This window comes from Anolis sagrei, chromosome 2, assembly GCF_037176765.1.
Source record: "Anolis sagrei isolate rAnoSag1 chromosome 2, rAnoSag1.mat, whole genome shotgun sequence".
Classification (NCBI taxonomy): Eukaryota; Metazoa; Chordata; class Lepidosauria; order Squamata; family Dactyloidae; genus Anolis; species Anolis sagrei.
In genome coordinates this window covers 231,046,350-231,058,614 of record NC_090022.1, presented here as the reverse complement: position 1 = coordinate 231,058,614, position 12,265 = coordinate 231,046,350, and the positions used below count along the sequence as shown (strand labels likewise).

Sequence of the window (12,265 nt, the reverse complement as noted above, 5' to 3'; positions counted from 1 at the left end):
GAGACACTTTAAATTATTCACAACTAGAACTCTTCCATTTGCTTTGTTTTTATTTCTTTGGCCACTTGATCGGCCCCTTTTTTGGATGCCTAAATTGTATTTCTAAAATTTCAACTTAAATTTTTATATTAAAGTAATGCTAGGACTGTGAAAACAGAAAGAAAATTTAATAGGGATTAATTGGATTGGGGGCGGGTGGAGCAATGGCCTGATTTTGCCATCCCCATAACCATATCCTGGGATTTTTGAGATTTTGTTTTTTACACTTGTACAAGAGAAAAAGTGAAGATTTACCTCAGTAGAAAATACTATATGTAATGAATACAGTAAAATGTTTATGGTCAATGGCATGCTATCAGAGTCATATCTCAACAAGATTACAAACAAAGAACATGTAAATACAAGAGGATGGAATACATGAATGACAAACCATTTTACTATCTCTTATCTCTGGTAACGGCACGCAATGCAGTCATGCCGTCCACGTGACCTTGAAGGTGTCTACAGACAATGCCGGCTCTTCGGCTTAGGAATGGAGATGAGCACCACCACCCAGAGTTGGACATGACTAGACTTAATGTCAGGGGAAACCTTTACCTTTAATTATCTCTGATTTGCTTACACATTACACATGTCTAGAACATTACATACAAACATCATCTTGGTTAAGAATAGATGTCTGTTAGACAATCTGCAATCTAATACTTTTATGCAAATAATGCTAACTGTTGCCATTCCAGTCTCTATACAAAGCCTTATGTCAACTTGTCCATGACATGTACAAAATTTTCCCTATTCCAAACCATGTCTTTTCTGACATTAAAATGTAATTGCAGGAGCATAATTACAAGTAATTGGGAGGAAATTGTATACATATAACTGAAACTGGTATATACTTTCTTAATTGACTAAGATAAAAAATATAGGGTATATATATGGTCAGAGGGAAGGATGATGGGGGTGGGGATGATGGATGTTCACAATAAAAAATGTCATCGAAGAGAAGGATGTATTTAAAAAAGAAGGTGCAGACAAAATAAATGTTACATGAAAATGAGGTGTGTATAACGATGAGCACCAATGGAAACTAAGTGTAAGCAAGATGTTGTAATGCTAAAACAATAAAAAATATTGTGGGGAAAAACTGACAATGATTAGAATAAAACAAGAATATTGACATAGTGAAAGAAGTACGATTGCAACCTTTCACATTACTGAAAAATCACATATTCATCAAGTGATACGGAATCATTCCATGTAGAACTAATCCTATGCTATTTTACATTGAGATAAAGAAACGGGCATTATAAACATTATATAATGTTGAAACTGCAGTAGCACATGCAAAATAAACATGCTACTGCCATGGCAATTCACACAGCCGTTTCAGTCTTGGTCAGTTTCAGAACTATAATGGATTACTGATGTAAGTTATGCACAGAAGTAAAACAAACCAACATTAAATATTTGAACTTTGAAGTAAAATACAGTTTGAAAAGCTGCCTCTGTAATATTTTCATAACCTTCTCTTAGCTGAAGCTTTGGCAGACTAGCTGAAATTAAAACAAATCTCCTGAGGGCAACAGCATTGAATTAAAGTCTCTTTTTGCACTGGTGTCTTACTAGATTCATTTTTAAAGTACAGTAGAATCTTGCTTATTCAACCTTCACTCACCCAGCGTTCTGTATTATCCAACGCCTCCCACCCGGATCCACAGTCGTTTCAATACAGTGAAGTTTTGGTGTTAAATTTGTAAATACAGTAATTACTACATAATGTTACCATGTAATGAACTGCTTTTTCTGTCAATTTGTTGTAAAACATGATATTTTGGTGCTTAATTTGTAAAATCATAATGTAATTTGATGTTTAATAGGCTTTTCCTTAATCCCTCCTTATTTTCCAAGATTTTCACTTATCCAACGTTTTGCCGGCCCGTTTATGTTGGATAAGTGGGATTCTATTGTATATCTAAAATACTATAGCATTTATGAAAACACAGGAATTTGCATTGGAGACACAAGTAGCGGAAAAAATAGGCAGGGTACTTTCTTTCAAGGAGAAGGCACTAAAATGAGTTGCCTTGGCAATATTCATACACCTGGTTATCGGTGCTAGATTATTGTTGTTGTTGTTGTTGTTGTTATGTTTAAGTATACCCCAGTTTTTCTCTCCACAAGGATACAAGGGCTTCACCTACATTTTCTTGGCTCACCCAGTTGTACTTTTATCTCTTCTCTTTGTTCCCACCTGCCTACCCCAAACTACGCTCAGTCTTAAAGAAGCTCTCCAAACTCCTAATGCCAATGAAAGAGATAAAGCTGTTCCTATAGCTTTGTGAAACCAAAAACCCTATTAGACACAAAAAGAGGTTTATGCACTTTGTTTCTTTTCTCCCTGGGCATTCCTCTTTATGTGTTCTAATCCATTTTGTTCAACTAACTTACTAGAAGGAGTGATAGCTGGAATGAAAGAGAAAGAACCATGTAGTAGGATGGGTCTCCGTAGGCCAGTGGTCTTCAACCTGTAGGTCCCCAGATGTTTTGGCCTTCAACTCCCAGAAATCCTAACAGCTGGTAAACTGATTGGGATTTCTGGGAGTTGTAGGCCCATACACCTGGGGACCCACAGGTTGAGAACCATTGCCATAGGCCATCACAATATGGTATTTGAGTCTGGAAACATTAGCTTTCTTTGGATTATAATTCCCAGGATATTGCAGACAACAATAGGGATTCTGAGAGTTGTAATCCAAAAGGTAACTTTTCCAGAACTCCAATTCACCTTGAACCAAAGCCCCATAAGCAATCCAACCTGCACACTGAAGCTCCCATGCAAGTAAATGGCATAACAGTACATAACAGTTCCATCATAACGTAATTCACAATCACAGAGCCCTTGCAAAAAACAATTGAAAAGGAAGTCAAAAGAAAATGTAATATCCATTTGACAACAGCAAGAATTAGGTTGCTCTCTGTATTATCCATACTAAAAATAATAAAATTGCTGAAAACATCTGCCAGAAGAATTCATTGCTAAGCATAGATGATGTCTTAGAACTGCATAATAAAAGTATGTCAAAAGAAAGTGTAATCTGTTAAGCAAAAGTCATTCCAGTTGCTATATACCCCACAAAACACATGCCACCTCCCTTCATTAAATTACCTTCATTTTCCCACTGTACTTTGGATCAGAAATAGTTTCAAATGCTGCATCTTTGCTAAGTTGCACAAAATCAGGAAATTTGGAAAATACTTCTTCACAAACTCTTCTGATGTGAGCTTCCTATAACAAAATGTACACAATGCAAAAATTATTGAAATAGGACACATTGGCATAACTGTAATTAACACTGGAATGAAAAGGTCTCAAATAATATTTTAGAAAATAAAAAGCCAAAACTTTTTATAAACATGTATTTTATAGGGATCTTGTTTCTTCCCAAGGAATTCAAGGTGAACTATAAGTGCTTTTTCTTTGATCCCTCTCCCCCCACCTCCACACACACACACACATACACACACAAACAACAAATTCCATAGGAGATCAAATAGGCTGAGTTTGTGGCTTGGTTACATTTATGCCATGAATAGAGATTTGAAGTCAGGTCCCACCAGTTCAAATTCTAGCTCTTGACTTACTATACCATGAATCTCATATGGTTCTTTGAGGTTTCCAATACATACACACACCATGCTTCACACAAATTAGTGAGCCATCTTAATGGCTAGGAAACAATGCTGTCAGTCAAAATCTGAGTACCTAATACTATGTGCTGTAGTATCAATACTCAAACCACCCTCTCTCAACTAGAAATGCAGGAATGAAGACATTCATTTCACTGCAATGAGTCACAGCTGAGTAGAGCCCCCTCTAAATTGGCAGCCAAAGGGGAAAGATAAGGGACAAGTAGTGGTATCTGGAGAAATGGGAAAGGTTGTTTAGCTTGCTGGGAGTGGAAAAAGAACACCAGGGAGAACTTCCTGGCTGTGAGAGCTGTTCAGCAGTGGAACTCTCTGCCCCAAAGTGTGGTGGAAGCCTTCTTTGGAGGCTTTCAAGCAGAGGCTGGATGGTCATCTCTCAGGGATGCTTTGATGCTTCATGGCAGGGGACTGGACTGGATGGCCCATGAGATCTCTTGCAACTCTTTGATTCTATGACTTGTGCGAAAATCCCCTTATGACATGAAAGCTGGAATAGTTTGGACAGTGGTTTAGGGATGGTAAGTATGTAAGATTATGTTTTGTTGGAGAGAGAGTGGCTTGATGTTAGCTGAGTTGCCATAGCAACAGGGGCGGAGCCAACCGCCTCTTCAGGAGGCATCTGTGTTTTAAAAAGTCAGTCAGTGGCCGGAGAGCTACTGAGAGGACACTGAATCTTTTGGTGGAGATTCAGGGAATGTGTCTGTAGCCAGTGTGCTATAGGGAAAAACTGAATCTCTTGGAGATTCAGGGAATCAATTGGTGACCAAAGTGGTTGCAGAGAAGGACCCGGTACAGGGGGTTGTTGATTCTGAATTAAGAATCAAGGTTTGGCTGGGTTTAAGCCAGTTGTGCCAGCTGTGAAACCTTATGAAGTGTTTGCCTGAGTTTACTCATGAAACATTTCCAATGTATCCATCAAGATTTGTACCTCTTTTGAAGAACAGTTATACATTGTTATACTCCTGTTAAAATAAACTTGTTACTTTTTCCTCAAGCCTTGCCTGATACAGTTCCTTATAAGCTGAACAGCCTGGAATAGTAAAGTCAGGCCAGGAAAGTAAACGCTACGCTATCACTGAAACAAAGCCTTCTGTAATTAACAGTTCCTTTGTAAAGTAGTTCCTAGGCTGATATTGATCGTTGCCCAGCTTCCCTCATAGATTAGGTGGCAGTGGGTGTTTTACCACGCGCGCCTTCACATTTGGTGGTATTCGGTGGCATTAATAGTCTTCTTTACAATTGGTGGCAGCAGTTTAATAACGACTTCCTCACATTTAGCATCTCCCAATTAAAGCTATATACTAATTATATCTTCTCATACCATGGACAAAAGATCAACCTGTTTCTAATTTGTTAAAAAAATAGTTCTAAAATGTCCTTCTTAAAATAAACTCTCTTCAGTTCTGCAGGTATATGGTGGGACTTTTTATGAGTTTGCATACCAGAATGCATGGTCTTACAAGAAGCCGATAAAATCAATTCCTGGGTCTGTGTTATTTTACTGCTTCTAAATTGTTGTCTCTGTCTGTGTGTGTTTCTATGTGTTCAAAAATAAAAAAAAGAAAGGTGAAAGAATGAGAGAAGTACAGACATGTCTTTTCTAGAGCTGTTAGTTCAAGGCCAAAAATGACCGTTATGCGCAATGAACTTAAGCTATCTTCTTTGAAACTTAAGTCCTCTTTAAATCACATGTTTGGAATACCACCCTTTAGGAACAGTACATGACCTTACATGCTGACCTTTAGGGGAATTTTAAGGCTTACTTATTCTAATTTGTATTTGATTCATTTTAATGCACCATGCCTTTAGCTATAAATTCATCTGTTTTTTGTATCTTATTTGTTAGAATTTATTTGTCATTTTAAATGATATACAAATTTTGTATTGTTTGTAGGATCTGAATATTTATTAAACTTTAATATGTTATGTGATGGTTTTGAAAAGTATCCCATAAATATACAGACATGTATTATCGTATATGTATAATTGCTTCCTTTCCTCTTGTTTTTGTTTTGTCTTTGTTTTAATTTAGGTGTGAAATACACTATTTTCTGTTAAAATAATCATCAATAAATTCATAAAAAATGAAATTTCCGCTTTTTCTAGCTGATTCAGTCTTCAAGAGAGCCTTCAGGTCTCTTGAGGTAAAAATGATCTCAGGCAATCTACTGCTTTAGATGAGCATATACATTGTCTTCTATCCCTAAAGATCTACTACCTCTTTAAAGTTAGAAAGCTTCAAATCACCAGATTGGACACTTGAGTTACAGAAGCATAGATTTCTTATCAAGAGATCCAGTTTGAAAACTACAGTGATCAGAGCAAAACAAAACAGGCAGTCTTATAGACAGGTTCTGCCCCCATTGTTCTCCAGCACTCCTTTTCTCCTTTACACAAAACATTCCACAAGTAGAGAAACAGAGAAGACTAATGTGAAGGCTAGTTGCCCCTTTTCAAGCTGGGAAAAGGGGTTGAGCACAATAGAGTCTGCCTGTTATGTCTCCTTCTCTCCTGCATTATAGTAAAGAAGGGAAGATAGATGCAGAAATTAGAATCTGCCAAGTGTGTTACTGAGCAGTGCCCAGACAGAAAAAGAAAGAGACAAATGAAGATTTGATCAAAGGTTTGGAGAACAAGCCCTGTGAGAAGCAGCTAAAAAAGCTGGGCATGTTTAGAAATGATGCCATATTTAGTGAACAGCATATTCTCATAACAATTTTAATAGAATGGATAACTAACAAGGCAATGAAATTAAGAGTCAGCAGTAGGCTGATGCTTCTACAGATTATGACTGGTCAGGAAAACTTAAGGAAACTAACCTGCTGTTTGCTAGTGTTGTCTGTTTGTAACAGGCCAGTGTGGTTAGCAATCTTACGAAGGATTGTGAGATAGCTGAAATACAATGCTTGCATCGTTTCACCATGGACATTTGTCTATAAAAACATAAATAAATAATCTTTGAATAATCAAAGGATTGAACCACTTTACAATTATATCTCAGGAGATAGATACATACCACCAAGTTCATAATTTGAGTTTCTTTCTTCCCCCTAAAAAATGTGTTTCTGAAATCAGGAGGAAAACTTGAGTTCTAGAAATGTGCCTCAAACCTAACCAAATTAAGCATATACTATAATTTGCTATCTCTCAAACATTACATAGGTAGTTAAAAAACATTTAATTGATCCTTTAATAATAATAAAAGACAAGAAATATATATTTATGTTATGAAGAACCGATGACATCAGTTTACTTTCCAAACTTTGCAGATCATAACATATCTGGCAGCCATGGCCACACAAACACTGTGCAAATTACGTCTGCTGCCCAAAGGCCTGGTCCCAAAACCACATTTTTTTTTCAGAAAGCCAGGAGGGATGGAGTTGATCTTATTTCATTTGGGAGTGCATTCCATAGGCAGAGGGTCACAGCCGAGAAGGCCCTGTCTCTTGTCCCCACCAAACACATTTGCGATGTTAACGGAAGCAACACAATGTGGATCTGTTGCTTCTATGTCCTCCAGGAATTAGACAAAACTACTTTTTAAAACCAGTGTCCTAAACCAGTACTAATGTCAACTGCAAGAGATTAATGACTTATTTAAGATTTGATTCAATTCTCTAGTTGAGACTGGCAACAGTCCATAGGCCAGTGTTTTTAAGTTTAAATACTGCTATTCTCATCATAACATAACATCTGAAAGATTTCAGGGTGAAGAAAGACTTGAAACTAATCACGATTTGCTTTTTTATTTAAGGAAATATTGCATTAACTTGTCTACACATGCATCAGGACTGATTTGCATTAGAATGAAGTGTAAAAGAGATAATGCAGCCCTTAGAAATGTAATAAGACTTCAGGTTGTAGGTTGTACATCATTAAAAGAAATTAAGTTATAAAATGACTAAATATATAAATGAAATAAGTGGGATATTACAATTGTAAGGCTTTCCACCATTTTTGGAAAGTCACTGTAACAGAAACCCATCAGGTAAGCTACCTGATCTATCATGCTAGGCTTGTATGAGTTTTTTACTTGGAGAAAGCTTTATACCAGTGGTACCCAACCTTTTTTTGACCAGGGGACACTTGACCAGGGACCAATTTGGCCAGGGACCACTCTCCAAAATTAGTGCCAAAAGGGTTACGAAGCAGTTTCTGGTCAACTTTAGATTCAGTTTGGTTATTTGGGGTGCTGATTCAGAAAATTGCATTGGATAGACCACATCAGCTCTAGTTTCTGATACAGAACATATGCCATCCAGTAGTCATTATCTGCTCACCCACAAAAAACCATATTTAATAATTTTCTAGAGACGAAGACCTTATTTTAGGTCTCGCGACCCACCAGTGGGCTGCAGTCCACAGGTTGAGAACCACTGCTTTATACATAGGAGACCATTCAAAATGACAGCTCAACCTGCTCCTAAGATATCACAGCCTGTTTCGCCATCTCATTCTATGTTATGGACAGAATTGGCCTTAGGATATGTGATAAGAACTGAATGAAAGGAGTGCAGCACTAAAAAATATATCAGTAACCTTAAATCTTTCCATGTCAACATATCTTGAGTGAAACTGAATTTGCACAAGATTTAGATCAATGAAACAAGTGGGAATGATAAAGCCTCCCAGTTTCTATGTAAGAGTACTGCCCCTAACCCATTCTCTTCTCTGTACCTAACAAATTCCCTTATTTGTTGAAAAACTGGAAGGTTAAGTGGTAGATTTTAATTTCTTAAGATACTATTTTAATTACCTTATATTAATTTGTATTTATAACAAGACACGGAAATATAGCTTAAATATGTATAAACTCATTATAAATGAGTGCACTCACTATTGCACTGTGGACACTGTGGGTCAATTCTTCTATGTGTTCTCAATTGCTTTATTACTGTACTGGCAAATCCTATGACCAGCAGTGCCTCCTGCTATCCCTGATGGCTCACTGCCCTTCCTTCTTTTTAGCTACTATATACTGTTGGGCCCTCCTGCCCATATCACCATGGATCTTTCCTTTCTTTTTGAAATATTGAATACAGCATTTAAATTGCTGCAGAAGGTAACACTAAGTCTGGTTGGCTGGGCAGGAAAAGAAAAACTGATGGGAAGGGAAGAAAGGGGCTGTTTCAACAAAATGAGAATGTGGTCCTCCTGTGTCACAGTTGGCAGGAGACCCCAACAACATAAGTGGATTATTCCTCCATGCCATCCCAAGAATGCCAACATGTCAGCACTTGATGATCTGCAGAATTGTACACCTCTCTTAGCTACTCAAACCATAAACGTAACCTGACATGCTCCCCTCAGGCACTGATTCCCCAGCAAGTAACCTCAATGCACTGCCAGAACTGATCACACAGATTCTTCCTGTGCCACCAAAAGAGGCAACTGAAGATCACTCAGTAACAAGGGAATACATGAGCAGAAACAGAATTCATGAGAGTGCCTAAATAGGCAGACCAGATGCATAATGCTCAAATAAAGCACCTGATAGCAACATACATCTTCCTGTATGTAAAAGTATTTTCCAAGTGCAACCATTTCCTCACCAGAAGGACTTCCACAACTCCATAATACACTGTAACTGAACTTTTGGTGGCACACTGGCAGCTTTTGCTTTGAAGTCTTGGTTTCAGGCTAGAGGACAGTTCTAAACATGGCCAGATTATTAATGATTCCATTTTAGCAAATATTATAAGCCTCTTGGTTTAGGAACCTTTTTCCTCTGGTTAGTTGTGTTTAATTCCTTTTCCACATGTATTTGAAAAGAAAGCTATAATTTAGGAAGCCCTAAGCTATTTTAGATTCAGTTCACCAGAGAACACTGTAAACATAATAGCATATTGCTACCTTACACCATTTTATCAATAGAGACTTAACATCCGGGCACAATTCAAAGTGCTGGCTTTGGCCTATAAAGCCCTAAACGGCCCCAGCCCAATTTACCTGTCCGAACGCATCTCCCCCCATGAACCACCGCGGAGATTAAGATCTTCTGGGGAGGCCCTGCTCTCAGTCCCACCACCATCATAGACGCGTTTGGCGGGGACAAGAGACAGGGCCTTCTCAATAATTGCCCCTTGGCTATGGAACTCCCTTCCTAATGAGATCCGGTCAGCCCCCTCCCTCTTGTCCTTTAGAAGGATGATAAAAATGTGGCTTTGGGACTGTGCAATGAGGCAGCGATAGGAACCCCTAGTATGCTATCCAAATTCAATATGGTTGTTGAAACAGTTTTAACTAGTGGATTTTAATGTTGAGATATATGATTTTAATGCTTTTGTATGTGTATGGTATAATATGTTTCGGCATTGAATGTTTGCTCTTTATATGTTGTGCTCCGCCCTGAGTCCCCTTCGGGGTGAGAAGGGTGGAATATAAATGCTTTAAATAAATAAATAAATGTTTTCTGGAACCTCTGCGGATATTGAGAATCTACTCTACTTTCAAGTATGATAAAAAGCCTATCCAAACATATAGGAACAATCTTGTAACAGATTCAAGCTTTTAAAATGCTTTTTGTAGTTTGTATAGCCGTATAGTTTCACATGCATTAAGTCCAAATTAAAAACAAAAACATTAGAGAATCAAAAACACCAAACAGACAAAAGAAGCAGACATAAATATGTCCCGTGTCATTATCTGTACACTGACTCCAGCCCTTTGGAGATACATGAGCAAAAAGCCAGTGAAGACGAATAGGACATTGAAGAACAGGTGCTACAATAAAAAAACACTGCTGCTAACAATACAAATAATTCTTACTTTGTAACAACAGTTCTTCCTTTTGCGGCCACTGCTGCAGTTACAAGGTTTACGTGCTTGTAGCACTAAGCATACATCTTCTGTTTCCAATACGGCTTTATAAACAGCTCTCTGGAACTCAGTCAGAGAACAGTATACCATCTGGCAAAATAATATACAAAAGAGCACAAAAGAAAACACACATATAAATGTTAAAATAATATCACAAACAAGAACAAAATGGTGAGAGTGATCAACTGTTTTAACACAGTGCAATTCAATGAATGCTCTGTTTTTGAAAAATAAAGGGATGGGCTTTGGAAATATAAAAATGATCATGGTCAGTAACTCTCTTCTATTTAAATTATTCAATCTGTTTAGAATAGAAAAGATATATTGTAACATTCACTCTCGAACTGAAGCTGGTACGAGCAGACTGTGAAAGAAAACGATTCAAATGCCTAACCCTAAGACTAAAGATTCTGCATCGCTTAAAAGATCTATTTGCCGTTTCTTGGCACTAATTATTGTAGAGCCCTAATGCAGACAGAATGAATAAAAGGAAACAGTCAATTCTGAAGGCTGACATTCTGAATTGGTGGTATAGGAGGGAGGGAGCTCTGTACAGTGGTATGACAAACCTTATCCGTCCTCTTAAAGACCATGGGTGGCATCTCCATGACATCTTTTGGTCTCAACCAGCAGGATACAGAAATCCCAAGATCACTTCTGAATTTAGACCACCCACAAAGCAGCAGCACCATGCTGTGCTATAATAATCCAATGGTATCTTGAACATATACTCACATTATCAAGAGAATGGAGCAAAATAAAAGCTCCTAGATTAAAGGCAACCGAGTGACATTGCTGTTAATCTTCTCTTTAGAAAACACAGTTAGTCCACAGCATTATTCCGAGCTTTGGCAGAAAGACAGGTATAAACAAGAAGGGAACAGCAGCAGACTGGTGTGTATCTTTATTAAAACTATGTGAAATTGTTTGCTCTCTAAAATGTATTCTTGCACTCATCAAAACATTTTAGCCAAACTGAAAAGCAGGCATTCTTTCATTAGCATGTGTTCTATCTGCCAAGCCCAAACAAAGTTTTCCTTTTAACAGCTCATAACTAGCTTTTTATCAAAGAAGTGAAAGTATGAGAACAGAAAAGCTTTGGTGAAATACTGAAGGCATACATTTGCATAAAATCAGTCTTTTGTTAGAGGTTTTCAAGAACTAAATCAGACCAACTTAGTTTTATATCTTATTTAAACATTTCATTATATAGTGGCCAACAACATAAAAAAAAGTCTAAAATAATTGTGTGCAAATTTCAAAAACAGTCAGTTACCTAAAACCATTGTTCTTCCCACTTAAGGGACTGTGCATACACAGACCACTATTCAGGCCTTCAGGAAGTCCCTAGGAGACAGGAAGCACTGGTTCCTTTCCCAGCCCTATACATGCCTTCCATGGATGCAAATGTTGTTACATAAAGAATGATCACATATATATTTCATATAACATAACCATGGGTTGTTGTAGTTTTTTTCGGGCTATATGGCCATGTTCTAGAATGCCTCTAGAACATGACCAAATGGCCTGAAAAAACCTACAACAGCCCAGTGATTCCGGCCATGAAAGTCTTCGACAATAGCACGACCATGGTCCTTTGGGTAGTTTTCAAATGGCTTCCCTCAGAGAGGGTTGGGAAGGGAAGACCATGCCAAACAACAGCAAGTAAATGTAGAAAAATGCAGCCACCTCAACTGGTTCAAAAGACTCAAGCTTGCCAAGAAGAGGACAAGTGTGA

The 12,265-nt window shown here is 37.7% G+C and overlaps 1 protein-coding gene across 3 annotated transcripts in view; it reads right to left on the bottom strand.

Moving 5' to 3' along the window:
• Nucleotides 1-12,265, bottom strand: part of ERCC6L2 (ERCC excision repair 6 like 2) — a 74,761-nt gene that overhangs the window by 39,051 nt on the left and 23,445 nt on the right. For all 3 annotated transcript variants that reach the window (XM_060762064.2, XM_060762065.2, XM_060762066.2), the window contains exons 8-10: nt 10,477-10,617; nt 6,525-6,638; nt 3,167-3,286 (exon numbers count right to left, since the gene is read on the bottom strand). In XM_060762064.2, coding sequence (XP_060618047.2) covers nt 3,167-3,286; nt 6,525-6,638; nt 10,477-10,617 — 375 coding nt within the window. The remainder of the gene's footprint in view (nt 1-3,166; nt 3,287-6,524; nt 6,639-10,476; nt 10,618-12,265) is intronic.